The following is a 21,458-nucleotide window of genomic DNA, read 5'->3' on the forward strand; positions in this document are numbered from 1 at the left end:
TCTTTTTTTTTTTTTTTTTTTTTGGTACTGGGGATCACACTCAGGACCTTGCATTTGCAAGGCAGGTGTGGTGCCACTGAGCTAAATTCCTGGCTTGTATTCGTATCTTTATAGACATTTATTTATTCAACAAATATTTATGGAACCCTATGATATGCCATGTGGTGTGTGTTCTAGCCAGTGGGAAGAACACTGAATTTTGTTTTGTGCCTTTATACGGTGTGCATTTTGGTAAAGGAGTTTAACAAAAAGAAAAGAAAAAATATATAATGCTACCAATAGTTGATAGGGGCAATAAAGGGAAACAGAGGAGGTTAGGAGAATAGTGAAGGATAAAAAAGAAAAGCCCACAGGAAGTGAGTTTGAAGTGTGGCCAAAGAGTTCCAGAGGGAGGGAACAATAATTAGCATAAAGGTCCTGAAGAGTATACTAGCTTAGGATGTCCCATAAACAGTGACATTCAGTCTTCTACAGACCAGAATATTCCTGAGGACTAATAACGCAGGCCTTTTATATGGAAAGCCAAGACATTATCTGGAGGTTGGGAGGTGAGCAGGATATCTAAACAAGAATGACTCAGGGCATTGGTCTGAGTTAGTCTGAAACATGCACCTGTACTTCTGAGCCCTTACCTGCCATGAGGTACGTTTCTGGCTAATGGTGGGGTGAAGATGAGCAAGTTCTGTCTCTTTAGTTTGGGTCTAGGATACAATGAATGACTCCTGGCTCCACTCATGAGCTGGATAATCCTGGCAAGTTTCTCACCCTCCCTAATTCTTGTAAAACAAACTAATCTAGAAAGATGGTAATTTCCCTGAGGTTGCAAAGATAGAAACTCAATCAGGGCTTTGGACTATTCTATACCTCTTCCTGCCGCCTCTTTGAGTGGATCCATTTTGGCATAAAACAAAACAAAAAAAAATTTCTTTTTGGTTTTTTGAGACAGGGTCTCACTATGTAGTTGAGACTGACCTGGAACTCACTGTGTAGCCCAGGCTGGTCTCGAACTCACAGTGATCCTCCTGCCTCAGCCTCCTGAGTGCTGGGATTACAGGTGTACACCACCACATCCGGCTGTTTGGCATAAAACAAATTTGGTGACTGTCAATCACAGTGTGGACATTAGAAGTTTATCTTTACTAATAAAGTGTTGGCCTTTACAATCTGAGTTTTAAACATATTCCCTTCTAACATTGCTATATTGGCTCAGATCCCCAGGGCATCTCCCTCTGACATGCGTATGACACATGCATTTCACAAGTACAACAGCCCGGTAGGCTGTAGGACCAGTCTGCACCAGTGGGCTTTCACTAAACTCTGAAATCCCAGCAGGTCACAAAAGGCAACATCCTCTGGTGCTCAAAACCCATCTGCTCACAAAACACAAAACGATTTCTTGGGTGGACAACGTGTCAGAGAATCCCAGGAAACCCCAAATTAATCAACCGATGAGCTAGCTGGTTATGATTTACTTAAGCACACAGCCATGTATTGATGAGATCATGTTTAAAAACGCACCTGCCTGTTTTTACTTATTCATCTTTACCTCCATTTTATTTCAGAGCAGTTGATGTGGCTCATAAGTCAGTAACATCAAACCCCCCCCCCCCCCCCCCCCCCGTCAGAGCAGTTTGTCAAGTATTCCGTTCCCTGCTGTTCACAACTGCCCCAAGGACCGGATAGGGCTGGCCCTGCTGTGTCCATTTTAGCGAGAGGAACTTAGACGTAGAGGCTCCGCACTGCTCACGGAGGATTATCACAGACGTCGTTTCGTTTGATGCCCTCCTCGCATCCTGCAGGGCAAGAAAGAGCGCGGGGGAAGGTCCATGTGTGGCGACACCCTACCACGAGAGCGGGCCGGGTTCGGGATGTGACATAAGCCGGGACTCCGGGTTGGGGGCACCTGCACCACTCTCGGCCGCGGTTCCCGAGCTGGGACCGCTCAGTAATAAGCCCTCGAGGAATCTACCGGGGGATCCACCCCAGCCAACCCCGCAGGGCCTCGAACGAAGCAAGCTTTTCCAGCGACAACTTTAAGCGCGCTCGGGTCAGGAACTGAACTCATCCGCTACTACAATATGCGGGGGGCCGGTCAGAGCGATCCCAAGGGTTTGAGAGTTCCTCCAGCTGAGGGCCCCAACCCGCCGCGGATGAGCAGGGTGCCCTGGAGTGTCGCTTGGTCCCCAGCCCAGAGCGAGAGGAATTGCATCAGAACTGCTTACACTCGCGCAGCAGCAGATGCCACCGGCCTGAAGCTCCGCAGACCCCACCCCTTCCGCTCTTTACCCCGCCCCTTCCCCCCCGTCCCTCCTCGGGCCCCGCCCCCTCCCGCCGGCTCCACCCCTTCCTCTCACGCTTTTTGCCGGCGTGGGTCAGCTCTACCCCGGGCCCTGGTGAGCCAGCTGTGGGCCATGGGGGTTCGCAAGAGGAAGGCCTCAGGCGATCAGGAAGGCGCGGCGTCTGCTGCTGGCGCAGCCAAGAAGGCCCGCACGGAAGAGCTCACAGGCGTGCGGTTCAAGACTAAGCTGAGGGACCCACAGGGCCCCGGGCCTGGTGAGTGCGGGGCGCGGGGCCTGGGCTGGAAGCACGTGCAAACGAGGAGGCCTTTTGGACGCGGTCTGGATCCAGCCAGGCACCGCCTCTCCTTCTGCAGCTTTTGGGTCCCTGAGGTCAGAGCCAAGCCTCTGGTTCTGGAATAAACAAGCTCAGGTGATTGGGCGTCTAGGGTCCGGGGCCAGCCTGGGTTGTCAGCGGCAAGCGAACCCTGATTCTTATTAACTGTGACAGCTTCGTGCTGCGACGCATTTCCCTTGCCCGGGCAGCAACTCTCAGCGAGCTTTAAAATCTCTTTACTGCCCTTGTCAGGAAAATAAACGAAGTGCCCACATTCACGCATCCGGTGATGCTTGAGTCCCCACTGTGAACAGTTCGTAGAGACAGCAGCTCGCTGATCCCTGGGCTGTCAGCACCGTTTTCCACGCCTTTGACCCTGCAACACTCAGGCTGACCTGCTAACACACCGTGACCCCTCACCACTGCTTGTCACTTGGCCAGGGTTAGATCAGAGACTGGCATTACTCACATTCTGTAATTTAATTTTACATTTTGTAAAGTATGACCATAGTTTGTAATCCTCTGAAAAATACGGAGATTGTGAGGCAAAAACACAATTGAACATGTTGTCTAGTAGAAATGTTAGCACATGCTAAAATAAAGCAATCATGGTATTTCTTCCAGCTTAAAGAAACCACTAAATGGATGGTTAGACTATGCTCAAGTTCTAATTTCTCTCCTACAGAATTTCTTTTTTGGTTTTTTTTTTTGAGACAGGGTCTCACTATGTAGTTGAGACTGACCTGAAACTCACTGTGTAGCCCAGGCTGGCCTCAAAATCACAGTGATCCTCCTGCCTCGGCCTCCCGAGTGCTGGGATTACAGGCGTGTGCCACCACGCCCAGCTTTTTCTTTTTTTTTTTCCTGCAGATTTTCTTTTAAAACCACTTAATACTTGCCCTTTCTAGTCAGTGCTAGGAAGGTGATTGCTACTTTAGGACAGAATTACACATTTCATTCATGTATTCCTTCATGTGATGTTAGGGTGGAGATAAAGTGGTGAATAAAAACTATGACCCAGGCCCTCCCACAGGCCTTCCCAAGTGGGAGTGAGCAATAAGCAATAAAATCACATTGAGCCCAAGAAGGTACTTAACAGGCCTTGGACCTAAGCATGAAGATTGAAGAAGGCCCCTCCAAGGAAGTGACTTCCAAAGGGTTCTGGATGGGACCGGGTCTTTGGCAGAGCAAAGAACATGTTCAGTTATTGAAAAGACGCTATATCCATATTCGTGGTTCAACCCAGACAGCGCCATGACACTCAGGTGCTGTGTCATTGAATAGATATCAGAAGGACAGTCGGTGGACAGTTGATGGGTGTAAGTGAGGTAGCCGCAAGATGCCCCAAAGCTGAGACAGTGAAAGTGTGAATCTTGTGTGTGAGTGAGGTTGTGTTAGGTTGATGTAACTCGCCTGTTTTTTGACTTCTCTTTCTCACTCTTTTTATTTGCTCTCATATTCCTGTGATAGAATTGCCACACAATCAGGGAAGTAGAGTTGATGGGTGGGTGTTAGAGAATTTTGTTTTCATGTACCCCAGAGGAAGATTTCTGTGCATGTTCCCTTCCCACGGAGGTAGGTTTAGGTTGGTAAAGGGCATGCAGTGGACTGATGTCAGCAGCAGGGAGGCACCTGGGCTGAGAAAAGCTCTATCTCAAGCCAGTTCCTGACTTCACTGGTGTTAGAAAAGGTCACACTGGCTGTAAGTAGGCATACTCTGAAAGTCAACCTCCTGCTCTTCCATCCTCTCATTGCCTCAGTGTCCACATCATGGTGAGGGACAGTTCGACTGCCTGGATGTTCCAGCCAGTACTCTCTGTGCCTCAGTTCCTCCCCTCGCCTTGATGGTCCCCCAGAGTGTCTGTGGAGTCCTCTGCTCCCCTCTGTCACCCTCATTATCATTTAGTCCAGGCTCCATCAGTCTTCGCTGGGATTGGCCAGAGCTGCCTGAAGTTGTTCTGTCTTCTACTCTTGCTTCCCTGCACCTCTTTTCACATGCGGCAGTCAAAGAATTTTTAAAAAATGGTTTTGGTGATTGAACCCAGGGCCTTTGCAGTGAACTAGATCCTTAGCCCTTTTTATCCTTTTCATTTTGAGTCAGGGTCTCACTAAGTTGCCCAGGCTGGGTTTAAACTTGGTGATCTTCCTGCATCGGCCTCCCACAGTGCTGATAACTACATGCACTGCCACACCTCTTTTAAAACTTCAAATCTGGTCACATCGTTCCTCTCATGCCATCCTTCTTGCTTTCCCACTGCCCTTAGGTAAACCCAAAGCCGTTACCATTATCTGCCTGCTTTCATCACCATTCAGCCCTGCGTACTTTGCTTTCGTGTCAGGCCACCCTCCCGACTTACCCACCTCCTAACCTTCCTACCAGGTTCCAGCTACACTCTGCCCTCCAGCCCTGGGGCCTTGCACATCCTTGACCTGGAACCATGTCTCTTTCCTGCCTCCAGCTCATTCTTACTGTTACCAGATTTATCATTACTTGAGAGAACTTCAGATCCTCCGTTCTCAATCTTGTTCCCCATCGTATCCCCTCATAACACCCTTGACTTTTGCTTCATAGCGCTTAATACAGATTGTAGTTTTTGTTTCACAGCACTCACTCCAGCTTGTAATGCATGAGTCTTTGAGTGATTGTGGTAGGTATTTAATAAATATTTATGGATGAGTATTGGTCCCTAACCTAGCTTTTGAAGTACTGTGTGGGTAGAAGCCATTTGCAGTTCACTCACCAGCACACCCTAGACGCCTGCTGTAGTCACTGGTGTGTGCAGTAGGTGCCCAGTGGATGGTGAATGGAAAGAGGAGCGAAGAGATGGCAAGTGTAACGGGCCATCAGTTCCAACCCTGCAATACCCTGGACGTCCTGGAGCTGTATGTTAGGGTTTGGCAAACAGACCCTGGAGAAAAAGAGGAAGAATTAGCACTGTTCTCCCTATAGTAGCAGCCCTTGCTGTCTCTTGCATTCTCTTCAAGGAGAGTGGTAGGGTATCGTGAGTGACTCCAGGGTACCCCGAGGATTTTGCTCATGTGACACTGGGCTGCCTGTGTCAGGACACAGTACTTGCACCGCCAAGGTGCCCCGTCATTATTTAAAGATAAATGTTTTAGGGAACGAGTGTGGCCGCTGGGGAGAATGCTGCACTGAGGCATAAAGTGGGTTCCAAAAAGAAGATTGCAAGGCTGGCAGAGAGCTGAACATGACCAGAAACACACTGCTGCCGTTGAAGACCGTGTGGGTCTTTTGTTTCTTGTCGGGGGGTTTTCCTTGCACTGTGTGTGATGCTGGGTGCCCTGCAGGTAAACTAGCCCCCTTGCAGACTGTAGGCTTGTGCAGAACTGGGTCTCGCTGTGTGTGCCTGAGGACTTGAGCCAGGGACGGAGCTGCCGTCCGGGACAAAAGATATTTCGTCAGTTTGCTGTGCACCCCCAGCAGAACCCAGTCCTCTTCTGGGCCTCATGCTTCAAGGGCATATAGAGTGAGCTGAGCACTGAGGGGTCTCGAACTGGAGTCTCTGGAGAGGCTGAAGGCTGCGTGTAGTGGTAGCTGGTATGAGAAAGGACTTGGCCCTCAGCATGTGGCTGCAGAGCAGAGGAAGAGGACCCCTGGGGAGGCAGGCAGACTGCCCCTGTCCTGATAGGATATTTACATGAAGACTTGGACATCTTCATTATTATTGTTGTTATTATTATATTTGCAGTGCTCAATGTTTACCTTTGTGGGGAATTGGTACACGTACATAACACATCTTAATTTTATATTTCATCCTCATCTTTTCTCTCTCCCCTCCATCTCTTTATCCCCTTCCCATTTGAGAAAGATCTATCTCCCTACTTCCTATTATCATATCTTTTATTTTGCTCTCTATATTTTGGGTTTCTCTGGGATATTTAAATGTGCGTGTCTGATTTATTTCACTCAAAGTGCTTCCATTTCCTACAAATGACTCAAGTTTTTCTTTCTTTATGGCAGAGTGGTGCTCCATTGTGTGTAAACAACACATTTTCTTAATCCATTTGTTGATGGGCATACAAGATGCTTTCAATATTTAGCTCTTATGAATTATGCTGCTATGAACATGGGTATGCATGTGTCTCTGTAATATGTCTTTAACTCTTTTGGGGAGATACCTGGAAGGGGACTAGCTGGGTCAAATGGAATTTCTAAATTTAGTTTTTTGAGGAATCTCTACTGATTTCCATAGTGGTTGTACTAGTTTATATTCCCACCAGCAACGAAGAAGGGTTCCTTTTTTCCTGCAGCCTTGCCAGTGTTTGTTACTATTTAATTTCTTGTTGGTAGCCATTTTTTCTGTGGTAAAATGGAATCTCAGTGTTGTCATAAGTTATGTCTCTCTAATGCCCAGAGATGCTAAACATTTGTTCCATATATTTATGGGACATTTGTACTTCTTAAAAGGCCATTGGCATTTTACATTTTATTTCACTGGTACTGTGTGTTTTATAAAAATATTTAGTCCCTTCTCCCTTTTTCTCAAATAAAAATAAGTCACTCCCTAACAAGATGAAGGCCCCGTAACTGTGTGCCACTTCTAGCCAGTGCTTTTCCATGGTTTCCCTCCCACTGTTGTGCACTGTTGCCTTGGTGATTTGTGGCCTGACAGTAGAGTCAGAGAGGGGCAGCTTTGCACAAGCCAGGTGCTAAGGGAAGAGGGCGCCAGTGGTGGGGTGATACTGTGGCCCGGCTGCAGATACCTGCTGGGGTGTGTTACCTAGAGCACATGTGATGGACTCTCTAGGCTGAGAGATTTTTGAGACAGGACCTTCTGTGGTGGCCGTATGGGGAAGTATGCCTCTGAGGAGCCACTCTTGGGGCTTTTGAGGAGCACCAGGGTCCACTGCAGTTGTTGGCCAGGTGCTACAGGGAGAACACCGATGCCACGTCACAAGTCAGTTCTGTTGAGTGTGCGGCACTTGTCCAGCTTTTGAATGGAGAACTCTGGAGCCAGACAGCCTGCATTTGAGGCCTGGCTCCGACACCTCCTAGTGAGTACCCTTGCCGTGGTCCTCAATTTTCTCATCTGTAAAATGAGAAAAATACTAGTACTAGGGATAGAGGGTTGTGGTAAGAAGTGACTGATTATAGGTGGAGCTCTTGGTAGTATTTTATTAGCACATTTTGGATCGTTTCTATTGTTATCTTCATCCCATAGATGAGAAAGCATAAAACTGAGAGGGTCTGGGAGTCTGGGTGAGTAATGGCTCCAGGTAGAATTCACACATATGAGTTCTGTTGACTCACAGCTTGTTTTATTCCTGTACTGCCTTCGTGGTTTGCAGTGTTTTTGTAATGTTCACATGTATTCGTATGCTGGGGCTGCCATCAAAAAACAGACATTTATTTTCTCACAGCTCTAGAAGTCCAAGATCAAGGTGCAGTATGGTGGGTTCTGCTGAGGGTTCTCTTCCTAGTTACAGACAGGTCCTTCTTGACCTTTCTTCTTCATGTGGCAGAGCCAGAGCCCTCCTATGTCTCTGTCTCTTCTTATAAGGATACCAGTTGGGATTAGAGACTTAGCATTATGAACTTATTCATCTTTAATTCCCTCCTTACAGACCCTGTACCCAAGCAAAATCTTGTAGGCATCGGGGGCCTCAGTGTATGAATTTTAGGGGAAAACTTTCAATCTGTAGCATTTTTAGTAGCATCTGTGGCTGGGTGCGTAGGTTGGGGAGGGTCACGGAACAGCAAAGCAGGTCGCAGTCCTGGCTGCCATTGCTTCTAAGGAAACTGCTTTTTGACCTTTGAACATAACTCTGATTTCAGCCTTGGAAGCATTTGTCTCTGCTGCCAAGAAGCTACCACAAGAAGATGTACATGATGTCGTGGAAGGCTACATAAAGATTTCTGTTGAATGTGCAGAAATTTTCCAGCTCCTGAGTGGAGAGAAACGGCCTGAAAGTGAAGTATGTTTGTTCTTACCTGACTTGATGAAGAGAAGTTAATGCTGCTGTGGTGTTAATTTAAGCTTGATGAAAAGGGAAGTAAATTTCCCAGACAGCCCCCGTCCTTTTCAGAGAATGATTCTTTGTCCCAGCATGTAGGAATACCCTGTTTTCTGTATGACTATTGAAAGCATTTTACTGGGAAATGCTAAGTTCTTATTAATGTTTGGTGCCAGGATCATAGATCAGAAGGCATCTGGTTTAACAAAAGGGAAGCAGGTAAACACTGTACTGTAACATGTAGAATTGGTTGTCTCTGGTTCCAAAGAGGTTGAAAACTTAGAATGTTAATGAATTTACCAAAGTCTCAGGGCTACTTTTTTTGTTTTTGTTTGTTTGTTTGTTTGTTTGTTTTGTTTTTTGAGACAGGGTCTCACTATGTAGTTGAGACTGACCTGGAACTCACTATGTAGCCCAGGCTAGTCTCGAACTCACAGCGATCCTCCCGCCCAAGTGCTGGGATTACAGGCATGCACCACTACGCCTGGCTGGGGCTACTATTATAAGGCTATAAAACCCAAAGCAGTGAGACCCAATTATTTTTGTTTGTTTGTTGTTTTTGTTTGGAGACCCAATTATTATTAGAGGTCTCTCCTTCCACCAGTACTTGACTTGTAATTGTAAGCAGGGTATTCTGTATTTCAGGCCTGGAGTCTGGGTCCTAGAGGGTAAGCTAGCCTTACCCTTGTTAAGCCTTAACCTTCTCGCCCTTGCCACCTTTGGCCCAGGGTCTGGGGAGGCCTAACTCTCTGCCTTGAAGGTTGTATGTAAACCTACAGGTAACTCCAGTTCAGACAGGAGTAGCGTATATGTACAGGAGGAAAAGAGATGAAAAGGTTCACAGCATTTCGATTCCATCTTTGCAGATGCTGTTAATCTTTCAAGTTTTTGAGGCCATATTATTGCGAACAGCAAGTGATCTCTCACATTTTCATGTCGTGGGCACCAATATTGTGAAAAAGCTCATGAACAACCACATGAAGCTCATCTGTGAGTCCCTGTATGCCTCGGGTTACAGGTAAGTGGCCTCTTTGACAAAGGACAGGCCTTTGTTGTGGTCTGTGCCCAGCTCTCCATGGGTGCCTTTAACCTTTCCTTTGCTCATTAAGTAGAGCTGAGCTGTTTCTGAAGCTTGTGATGGCGTTTCTGCCTTTCCTAGCTGCGGCTGCCACTGACTCCGTCCCTCCATGTATCCCTCTTTTCTTCATTTTTCTGGTTTTGGATGTAGCAAATCATACAACCAGATGTGCACTTGGCTTCCTGATGAGGTGGCCTTGTGCTTCTGCTGTGCCTGACCTGCTTGGTTTCCTGTCCCTGTGCAGGACAGCTCGAGCTTGCCTCAACCTGATGACCGCCATGGTGACCCAGGGTCCCGAAGCTGCCAGGGACATCTGCAGCCATTTTGACTTGAATAAAAAGAACTTGTATTCCCTGGTGACTAAGAGGGACTCGAAGGTTAGTACCCAAGTATTGTGCTTCCTCCCTGACCAGTGATGGGTCAGCCATCCAGCAGAGCCTGAACCCCGGGAACATCTGAGGAAGCTTCTAGGACCAGGGGAATGGGAGGAGGTTGGCTGCATGGTGCAGTACCTCTGTGAGGATGACTTAGCTGTGAGCACCCTCTCTTCTGAGTGAAGGAAATAATCTCTGCCTCACAGCAGTGAGGTTTATAAAGTGTCCTAGTCCTCCATTCTCATATGTCCATTTTAAAGAATATCTGGAACTCTAAGCCAGTGACATCCTCAAAGAGGGCTCTTGTGGCTCTTTGATGAGCGACTTTGTGCCCTCTGTTATAATCTTGTCATGGTTGAGGCTGAATGGTAGACACGAAAATGGGAGTATGAATGCTTGGTTTTCAGGACAGCTATAAAAGGAATTCGCTGGTGGCTCCAGCAGTGTCACTTGGGTCTGGAAAGGTCCTTGGGGAGAAAGCTCAGTTGGAACCCTACCTCTGAGCAGAAGGACAGTCAGACCAGTAGAGAACCGTGTTGGAGTAATTCCCCTCCATAACTATATGCTAGCTTGTTCTTGCAGTATGCCTGAGAGTCAGGAGATTCTACATTGTCAGGAAGTCGCTGAATAAAGGGTTACTAATAAAGCCAAGTAACTTCTGCTGCTCTGTAAGATTGGCCTGGTGTTGAAGATTTTACTGGGATTACAAATAAGGTACTCTGAGAAAAAAAAAAGTCCAGGTTTTAGTGTCTTTAGATACTAGGCTTTATTAACATGTCAACAGATTCCATTTAGTGACTAACGGTTCCTGACATTTAAATGCGTTTCTAAGAAAAAGAATGTGTACACTCAAGCAAATATCACGGTTCTTAGGTCTTGGCAACAAGCCTGGCAGTAATTACCCATCAGGTACCTTCCCTTCCACCCCTGTCTCTCTTGACTCCAGCCACCTGAGTAGCAAAGACTCAGGCACCCAGGCCACCCACCAAGACCAGACACCTGGGGAACCCTATCTAGGGCTCCCCTTCCTGCACATACATCGTCTCAGGGCTCTGGGCAGGTGATTTCACCTCTGCGGGATCTGTAAAATGGGAGTTAATATCAGGCTGAAAAGGTTCTTGATTTCTTTTATTTAATCTATCTCAAGGATGAGATAGCCCTTAAATACTTTATGTGTTGTACGAAATGGGGTCTAGATGTTAACTTTTTTTCCCATACTGGAAATGTCAGGGACATTAAAAATGGAGAGCATAAGGAAGCTCTGTGTTCCCCCTTCATCACAAGTGTCACCCTCCCACTGTTTTAGTTTGCTTGGCAAAGCCTATTATAGCCAATCCCAGACATGAATCATATCTCGCCATAAATATTTCAGTGTGTACTCTACCAGAAAAAGGCCTTTTAAAAAACAAAACCGCAGAACCATTATCACACCTACCACCATTAATAATTTCTCACTGTTGTCTAAAACCTCATTTGGTCTCCTAGTTTTTTTATGTGAAAATTATTTTCATACCATCGTAGTCACCTTCCTCATCACTGAGACGCAATTCCTGACACACACAATGTAAAGGAGAGATTTATTTTGGCTTGCATTTTCAGTCCATGGTTAGCGGGCTCCAAGGCAGGAAGGGCACGGTCAGAGGGTCTGGTGGAGGAAAGCTGCTCACGTCATGGTGGGCAGGAAGCAAAGAGAAAAGGGAGGGACAGGGACCTTCCCAGGTCAAGCCCGCGGTAAGTCACCTAACAGCAGATGAGCTGCACCACCCAGTCACTCTCCAGACATGAAGATTTGGTGCTGTTTTAGATCTAAACTGTAACATGCTCTGGTTCAAGAGGGAATCCAAGACCTACATGTTGCATTTGGTCAACACGCTTCTCCAATCTCTGCATTGTTTTTCAGTCTTTTGTTTCTCCTGCCTCTGTTCATGCTCATAGCAATTTCTGTTTTTTAGTGAGTGTATTTGAACATTTGGGAGGGAATTATGAAAGAGGACCAGGGGTATCTTCATCCAGCCAAAGAAAGCATTGTAAACATCCTGTGCCAAAGAACAGTCTTGCCAAATACATTTTGGTCTATTTTAGACAGTGTTTTGCAGAACAAGCCCTGAAGAGTTCAGGACATTTTCTTCCAGGGATAACAGCTCTGTGAGATCACAGAGTAGGAATGAAGGACTAGGCGCATGAGCCTCTTTCAGCAGGAGCAGGATGTCTTTGAGGGAGTTTGCTGGAGGCAGAGACAGAGACCCAGGTGGATGCACAGGCGTGGTGCCAGCCTGGAGTGGGCCGTTGCTAGGTCTCAGGGACCTCGTCTGTCTGGTTCCTTCACAGGGTTGGAGTCTGAGATTTGGGGCTGCCACACATATAGAAAAGGAGCCAGTAAGTGATAATCAAATTCCTTCTCATTTAGAAATTCATTACTAGAGGACCCATGGGAAGATCTAGACCAACTTTGCTGTGTATAAGTGGGACAGCAAGACTGAGAGCTGCAGAAAGTGGGGCCAGCATTCCAGGACCCACTAGAAGTGGCTCCACTAGAAGAGAGAAAAGAAAACCTAGTTTAATTTTTTCCAGACAAGTTTTAGGGTGATACCAACGTTTATTCACAATCTAAGGCAAATGGAGACCAGGAGAACGGTAACTGTGCTGGGATTAGCTAGGGATTAGCGAGCAGTGAAGCTCCCACGTAGGTTGGGAGTGCAGGTACTTTAAACTCGCTCAGAGATAGTCCTTAGTTGTTATATTCTCTCAGCCTGAGGTTAGGGCACCCTGAATGTCATGGGGCTTTGTGAATATGAAACTGGTGAACGAAGGCAGAGGGGCGTGTATGCTTGTTCTACACACCTGTTACCATTGTACCCAAATCCATATGGCGAAGAGGCCCACAGGTCGGAGGGATCGTTGGAGCCCTGGTTATAGCTGCAGTCAGCATCGACGTGATAAGGTCTTGCCAAAGTGCTACATGACCTGGATGGAGTCAGACTCAAGAAATACAACAAATATACAAGGCCTAAATCCAAATGTGTAAGAGTAGGAATTGCATCCCCCCCCCCGCTTTATTTTCTCTTTTGAGGTACTGGAAATAGAACCTAGAGCCTTACACATGCTAGGCAAGCAGTTTACCACTGAACTGCAGCCCCAGCCCTTTTTATTTCAAGTGTCTCACCAAGTTACCCAGGCTGGCCTCAAGCGTGCCATTGTCCCGTCTCAGCCTCCTGAGTAGCTGGTATTATAAGCATCTTTTCTCCAGGAGAAATGTCCCCAACAAAACAAGAATGAATTGATTGAATACTCAGGCATAGGCCTGAAGGATGCCAGATATGCCCTGCACCTTGAGAGAAGGTGAAATGCAGATGCCAGGGAAGCCCTGAGACGATGGGAGAGCATCTTTTATTCAGACAGGAAACAGTATGTTTGTGCAGTTATTTCTTATTTATCCCAGTTCTGCTAATTGGTTACTTAGCAGCTCCTTGATTGTGAGTGAGTTTTTACAACCTTACTTGCTCACCTGTAAAATGAAGATGGTAAGTATCTTCACCTCGGCTCATTACGAGGAATGAGATAACAGGTGTATAGCATCTGGCGTCGGGCCTGACATGTTGCTCAGTAAACATTTGTATCAGTGTCACTGTTGTCGCCACCACCTCAGCTGCCACTACTGAGTGAGACTGGACTCTGGAAAGCAGTGTTGACCCCTCGCTGTTTCTTGCCAGGCCTTTGCAGCAGCGATTCTATATGCTGTTGATGTGTTCCTTGCCAGTGAGTTGAAGGTACCTTGGTGTAACTGTGAGGCAGGTGAAGTTTGGGGTTAAGCAGTAGAGGGTCCAAACACACCAAGCTCACAAGAGGCATGTGTGACACTGTGCTTCAGCTTCCTTAGGTGTACAAGAGGGATGATGAGATACGGCTTTGTCTTCGTGACACTGGGGGAAAACTGATCAGCTAGCCCTAGTAACTTCCCCAGGAGGGAATGTTAGCTGCTGGCCATGGTCTTCGGGCCCTGCTGCCCCAGGTTGCAGCTGATGCCTGTGGGGTGGTACATGCTGCAGACCTGGGCTCTCTGTGCTGGGCTTATAACACAAAGCATCTGTGATTTGGTTTCTCGTGTGAGTTAATAACTTATATCTAATGAAAACCAGACATCACTACATTGACTTATCGTTAAAAGTAGTACCTGCCAGGGGTTTAGCCCAGCGGTTCGGTGGCCTGCCTTGCAAGCACAAGGACCCGAGTTCAATCCCTGGTACCAAAAAAAAAAAAAAAAAAGTGCCAGACTCTCCATTTCTGGATTTGCAAAAATATGGATGGATTATTGTCACTGGCAGACTAGGGGATGGATGTGGTGGGCTAAGAGTTGTTTACTTACACTAGAGTGGTCCATGAACCTTGTGCTTTGCATGTTACAGTTAGGGAAGGGGGTATGGTTGGGTGCAAGAGAGCAAAGAAAATCCTTTACTTTCCATAAAGAGTGCACATTGGCTTTAGACGTCCACCTTCAGGTGACTGGGGACAAGACTGAGAGGCTGGGGATGTTGGAGCTATGTGCCTGCCTGCTGCATTCCTGTCTTTTCTGCCTGTGTGTGTGAGATGCGTGTGACATGTGGGTCTCCTTTGTCCTCCAGGGAGTGCCCGACGTCCGGCTGGCCTACATCCAGTTTGCCCTCTCCTTCTTAATTGCTGGTGATGATAGCACTATAGGGCAAGTGCTGGAGCTGAAAGGTAGGTATTCCCTTTGTTCCTTAGCAAAGCCCACCTGCAGTTCTGAAAAACCTACCGCAAACCACCTCTTCCAAAAAGTCTGGGGCCTTTGCAGCTGCATTGTACACTGGCACGAGGGATGTGTGGAGGGTGCCTTGGGCACTGCCATCTTGATATCGCTGTTCAGCATGAACAGAGGCATTCCTGTGAGACTTTGCCCGTACAAAGGATTAATGCAAACACGCTTTTGGTTTCAGAACGTACCCAGATTCATAGCCTTGGCTACCTGGCTTTCCTTAGTAACTGCATTTTAAAAAATACAATTTATGTGGCTTGTGGAATTGGAACGAGGGTCTGGTGCTTGCCAGGCAGGCACTGTGACGCTGAGCTACATCCCCAAGCCAAATTTATTATTTGGGTTTGCTTAGTATTTTCTTATTTAAAGAATAACAAGTTTCCTTTGTGGGAATTAAGCATGAAGGAAGCAATAGCTTTGATGCTTCTGTGCAGTGTTAGTAACGACAGGTCCCCAAGCTCTGGTGGTGGAAAAGTATGAAGAGAACAGCATACAAACTGTCCCCCCAAACTCCTCCCACCAACTAATAAAATGATCATAATTTTAAACATATCTTTCAGCAAGTCTAAGCAGGAGTTTTAGAAGACTAGTCATAACTGCATTTTCTTTTTCAATCATTGTTAAGTTCATTTTACTTAATGTACAAAAAAATGAAAGTAAAATGGAACTAAAGAACTAGTGAGCTTTAAAAAAAAAAATCTTGTCATTATTTTAACTTTAGGTGTCCTTAATTTCCTATGTCATAAAGCTGGTTTTTCTTACTATGAACTTGCATAAGAAAGACAAAACTTTTAAAGAAAAGGTACATGGCATTGTTTGCTGTACCATTTAATCAATAATACTCTCTTATTTCTAAAATATGTCTGCATTTAATGCTTTGAAATTTTTATTTTCAGAATTTATCCCTTGCATTTTTAGCTCGGGCATAAAGGAAGATAGGATTTCTACCATCAACATTTTGTTATCTACACTGAAAACAAAGGTAGTGTGTGATGATCGGTCTTCGCGTCATTGGTTTTCTCTTTGTGAGTGAAGAAATGGTCCCTGTGGTTTTGCAGCTTTCTCAGCTATAGTTACATAGATTAAGTGGAAAACAGCTTCTTAAGCAGAAGCTGAGCTTGATGGTAAGTAAGTGCTGGGGCCAGAAGGGTGAAGAATTCAGGGCTGCCCTTTCCTTATGACAGGAGGAAAGCTGTTGATCAGCAATTCACAGCAAACCATTTCCTAATTGTGAGCTGCAAATTGGAAATAATACTTCACTCACACCTCTAGTACAGTGTTAATTAGTGTCATATCACATATTCTGGCTTTTGCAAACATCCTACAGAAATTAAGATACCTGCCAGAAAGGGGTCACTGTTCTTGAGACAGAAACACCTTAAATGATTAATTAGGAAAACTCTGCAACCCACTCAACATAATAAGTTGTCAAAAGCCCACGTGAAAATGGCCAATAAGCACAAAAACACTTTACTTTCATAGTTTGTAAAACAGTGGTTCTCGGCTAGGTACAGTTTTGCTCTCTTTGAGACATTTGGCAATATCTGGAGACAGTTTTTAAAAATTTTATTTTTATGATAGGGTCTCACTGTGTCGTTTAGGCTGGTCTTGAACTCACTATGTAGCCCAGCCTGGTGATCCTCCTGCCTCAGCCTCATGAGTTCTGAGATTCTAGGTGTCTGCCGCCACGTCTGGCTGGAACCATTTGTTGTTATGAGCTACAGTTGGCCCGTACATAGTAGGTAGGGACCAGGGTGCTGCTGGATACCCTGCAGTGCACAGGGCAGTGCTGCTCCTCCTCCCCTGTGAATTTCACCTTACCTAAAGTAAAACAAGTAGTGACATACAGGCTTCTGCCCTTACCAGAATAGCGGTGACATTTTAAAAATGACATTCTGTACTTGCAAAAACACTTCAAGCCAAGTACTTCCCTGGAGGAAGGGCCGCAGCCCCTGGGGAAGACAGCAGCTCTGGCTCCATGTGCTGAGGGTCCCCTGTATGCTGTACGCTTAGGGCTGCTTTGAGCTGGAGTGCCGATTGGAACCGCTTGGAGGATGCATTTCAGCTGCTCAGACTGGGCCACACTGACCAGGTTTGGGTGGGCTGAGAATTTGTGCAATTCCATCGCTAGTACTCAATGCCAAGTCCCTCATCAGAAATGCAGCGTGGACTTCACACAAGGCTTGATGGGAATAGCCAGGTAGAAACAGCCTGACTGTAAATGTCAGGGGAAGGGTTAAGTAAGTCATGGTCCACTGACAGCATGGAATACTGTTGAGCCCTCAAAAGTGATCTCCTGAAGGAGTCTTTAATGTAAGAGCTTACACCACATAAGTAAAAGAGGCACAAAACCATATAGCAGTATAATCTTGACCATAAAAGACAGCCAGTATATATACCTGCATGCTGGAGCTGTGGATAGGCAGGGCGGGAAGAAAACACCAACATGATGATGAGGTATATTGCTGAATTCTGTATTTCACTGTATATTTTCCCTTTTTTGGGCCAAATTTTTTGCAATTAGCATGCATTATTTTTATGATGATGAGAAGACAATAAACAGCATTTTTAAAGACAAATGACTTTTGAGCTTCATTTGTTCTATCATTGTTTTCAGGTAGTTCACAATAAAAATATCACAAAAACCCAGAAGGTGCGCTTCTTTACCGGGCAGGTCTTGGTCCACATAGCATCTCTCTACGGCTGGAATGGGATTGCTGACGTGACCCCAGAAAATTTGGAGAACGCCAAGGTACAGTCACTTGGGTTTCAGTTGACCTTAGTAGTGGTGGCATCTCAATATTATACATTACACTAGGATTAACAAAAAAGATCCCTAGCTGAACACCTGTAATCCCAGTGGGGCACACCTGTAATCCCAACACCTGGGATGCTGAGGCAGGATGATTGCTGCACATTCAAGGCCAGCCTGGGCTACATAGCCAGAACCTGTCTCGAAAACCAAAAAAATAAAAATAAAAACTTAAAAACAGTGCCATCATTTCATCTGTTTCTTTTGGCTGGTTGTTAAATCCTCTGCTGAACACAATATGGTTTTTTAAAATTAGTGTTGTTATTTGCAGTGCTGGGGATTGAACTCAGGGCCTTGTGCTTGCCAGACAACTGTTCTACTGCGGAGCTGCATCCCCTGCCCTTTGTATTTTTTATTTTGAGACAGGCTCTTACTAAATTGCCCATGCTGGTCTCAAACTCATAATCCTGTCTCTGCCTCGCTGGTAGCTGGGCTTACAGGCATGTGCCATCATGCCCAGCTTCGATTTTGTATTTTCACCCTAAGATATTTTTTGTCCTCATACGGGACTTATTATAGCCCACTATTGCCATTTTCAGTGAGAAAACTATCACTCCTGTTGGTTGAGTGACATCTTACGTTTATCTGCGGTATCTGCCTGGTGCACGGGGTCATCAGGTTCTGCCGGGCCCTCTTCCTCCTCTTGCTTAGCCTGTTCCTTCTCTGTCTTCCATTCTTTTCACACCCAGGCTTTGAAGATTTAAAGTTTGTCTTTACTTCAGAATCCTGTCTAGGGGCGTTTGTATTTTCTCACCTGCTGACCTGGTGATTTACTTTGTGATAGTTAACTCATACTAAATTAAAGCAGTTGCTCTCATATTGACTCAAGCCCAGTGTGCATTTTGATTTTCCTTTATTTTCCTCAGTGTTTTCAACTTGGACTTGGCCAGTATAGGAAAGGCGCAGTCTTCCTGTTAACTTCTGAAAACTTACTTTTCCAGAGCCTACTGCTTTCCTTCCTTTTATCTCAGTGCCTTGCCCTGGTCCTCTTGTTTCAAACATATTTTTGTGCACTGCTTGACAGGAAGCCCTGTGGGTGTAATAAAAACACTCCCAAACATGCAATTTCATTCAAAAGTGCAAGACAAATTAAGTCATTTTGAACCTTTTAAAAGTAAAGCTTTAAACTTGCCTCTTTTAAGAGTATTCTTTTATCTTGATAGATGTGTCTGTTTTGGATTATTTTGTTTTGTTTTTGGAATACTTAGTGTTTGATTTAAAGTATTTTCTGTGCTGTCATTGGGTGGGTGACACGGTTCTGTTTTTATCTGGTTGCTGTTACTAAGGTCTGTGAACTTGGGTTTCATTGAATTATTTTCCAACCCTCATAGATGTCTGCTGAAGAAGCAGGGAAAGCCACAGTGAGGGAGCTCGTTCATAACTTCCTGACGGATCTTTGCTGTTCGGTCAAGCATGGGATTAATTTTTATGATGCGTCTTTGGGTACCTTTGGCAGGTAAACTACAGCTCTCTTGTGAACCCCAGCAGGTGTGTTCTCAGAAGTCGTCACGTACTGACTGTATAGAGGAAACCAGCTAAATAATAGAATTGTAGGTTAGAACTGGGGTTGTGTTCATTATCTAATTCAGTTTAGGAGTGAGCAGTTGGAGACCCCAAGTGTCTGTTCCAGCCCCTAAGGGGCAGAGGCCTTGGGTAGCAGTGTATTTAGACACACAGACAATGGGATGTCTGCCCTAGAGAGGCCTCACCCCTGTCTGCTGAAAGATGCTGGCATCAGTCAGATCTGAGATGCGACCTTTATGTCACCTTCCCAGGGAGGTGAGGCCCTGACGTGGACCCTCAGTGTCCCCGAGGTGAGCATCCTTGTCATCCCAGTTTTGCAGAGGAGGGGCTAATCTCAGAGATGTCAAGGCAGAGTTTACATTACATTTGAACCCAGGAGATAGGGTCCCAAAGCTGATTGATAGTAACTCACTCTGACAGATCACCAACAAGCTTTAAAATGTATTTTTTGCCAGATGTGGTGGTGCACGCGTGTAATCCCAGCACTTGGAAGACTGAGACAGGTGTATAATCATGAGTTCAAGGCCAGCCTGGGATACATAGTGAGATCTTGTTTCAAAAAACAAAACAAACAAAAAATAAATGTGTTTTTTTATATTTTGTTTTGTAGTTCGTGACTATCATAAGATTTCATCAGTAAGAAAACATAAAAATCCAAAACTAATGATTTTGATTATGTTCTCTCAGATGTTCTCTTTGTAGTCATTAAATATATATCTGTGTTATTTTTAATCACCAAAATAACCTGTTTCCCCCCCACCCCTCATTTGAAAATAAAAAAATTGGCCTTATTTTCTGGTCATTGTCAGTAACTTACTTTCCTGCTCTTGACAGCATAGTGTTTTATTACGAGGATTTAGATAGTTTGATTTAGTTCTAGCTTCAGGCATTTCTTGAATGGGATTCTGCCTCTGATTTTTTATTGTTGGTGGCTTTTCCCAGCCCTTATTTTGTTTTTATTTTGAGATGGGGTCTCACTAAATTGTCCAGGTTGGGCTCAAATTTATGATCCTGCTGCCTCAGCCTGCCACAGTGCTGGGATTATAGGTGTATACTACCACACCTGGTTTATGTGTGATTTTTTAATTTATTTTGATTCTGAGATTATTCTGACTCATATGTAGTATGTGTAGCTTTTCGTTCTTCAGTAAGGATGAACTCATTTTCCTGCTGATATATTGCGTCAGACTTTTGCAGTCGAATACATTCTAATAACCGTGCTTAACACACATGAATTTCCCCTTTTTGAAAGCATTCTTTCTCTCCTGACTAGGTCTGTGAAATGGATAATCACTTACTTAATGAGCATATCTAATCAACTCGAGAGTGTGGGTCTGTTTGGAATGAGCTGTGGTTTTCATGAATATTTGAAACAACTAGCAAAAAATGCATGTTTGTGTTTAAGAGAAGAGGAAAGGAGCTGTGTTTGTAGACAGGAAAGGGAAGCTTTGAGAAAATTGAAGTGCGTGGTTTCCCAGCAGTCATAGGGCCCACTGCATTTCATTCAAGTCCCTGAACACATGTTAGCACTTGAGGCAGCCCTTCAAAAATGCCCCCTTCACTCTCAGCGCCCTTTTGTCTGGTCCAGACTTCTGATGTGACTTCTCACCACCTTGCATAATTATTTCTTTGCATGATCTGATTTGTTTTGAAGTAAGAAAGAGAGTCTGATCTGTTTTGTCTTCCCCAGGGCCTAGGATAGTGCCTGGCACCCTTTAGGTATTTCTTAAAATAAGGTGTTAGAGGACAGAGCGAAGCAAACTTCCTCTATAAAGGACCAGATATTATTTCAGGCAGGTGGGCCATCCATCTCTTGTGACCACCCAGCCATGCCTTTGTAGCATAGACAAATGGGTATAACTGTGTTCCACTAAAACTCTTATTACAAAGCTAAGTGGCAGGCCACGGTGTCGTGTGCCCTGGTACTCAGGATAGGAGAGCAGGTTCTCAAACACACAGCTGGACTCCAGTCATCACTTACCTCTGAGACCTTAGCAAGTTATACATCCTTTTGGCCTCTGTTAACTCACCTATAAAATTGGTGCCTGCCTCAGAGAGGTAGAACAACATAACCATGAGGGGCAGCATCGGGCCTGTATCGTGCAGTCTGCCAGTGTCAGTGCATCCATTGTATTGCACCATTGATTAAAATAATGAGTGTGTAAGCTGGGCCTAATGGCACATGCCTGAGAACCCAGCACTCTGGGAACCTGAAGGAAGAGAGTAAAAAGTTCAAGCCCAGCCTGGACAATTTAGCAACTTATTGAGGCCCTGTCTCAAAATTAAAAAAAAAAAAAAAAAAAAAAAAAA

The 21,458-nt window shown here is 45.4% G+C and overlaps 1 protein-coding gene across 3 annotated transcripts in view; it reads left to right on the forward strand.

Annotated features, from left to right (window-relative positions):
- Positions 1–2,335: 2,335 nt before the first annotated feature.
- Positions 2,336–21,458, forward strand: part of Urb1 (URB1 ribosome biogenesis homolog) — a 65,007-nt gene continuing 45,884 nt past the window's right edge. For 2 of the 3 annotated variants that reach the window (XM_010608631.2, XM_010608632.2), the window contains exons 1-8: positions 2,336–2,553; positions 8,411–8,550; positions 9,456–9,607; positions 9,912–10,044; positions 14,661–14,757; positions 15,709–15,794; positions 17,430–17,564; positions 18,956–19,080. In XM_010608631.2, coding sequence (XP_010606933.1) covers positions 2,412–2,553; positions 8,411–8,550; positions 9,456–9,607; positions 9,912–10,044; positions 14,661–14,757; positions 15,709–15,794; positions 17,430–17,564; positions 18,956–19,080 — 1,010 coding nt within the window. In that variant the 5' untranslated portion in view covers positions 2,336–2,411. The remainder of the gene's footprint in view (positions 2,554–8,410; positions 8,551–9,455; positions 9,608–9,911; positions 10,045–14,660; positions 14,758–15,708; positions 15,795–17,429; positions 17,565–18,955; positions 19,081–21,458) is intronic. The other variant, XM_010608633.2, reaches the window with a different exon arrangement.

The sequence above is a fragment of the Fukomys damarensis genome, unplaced genomic scaffold (assembly GCF_012274545.1).
Source record: "Fukomys damarensis isolate Sample0158 unplaced genomic scaffold, DMR_v1.0_HiC HiC_scaffold_24, whole genome shotgun sequence".
NCBI classification, from domain to species: domain Eukaryota; kingdom Metazoa; phylum Chordata; class Mammalia; order Rodentia; family Bathyergidae; genus Fukomys; species Fukomys damarensis.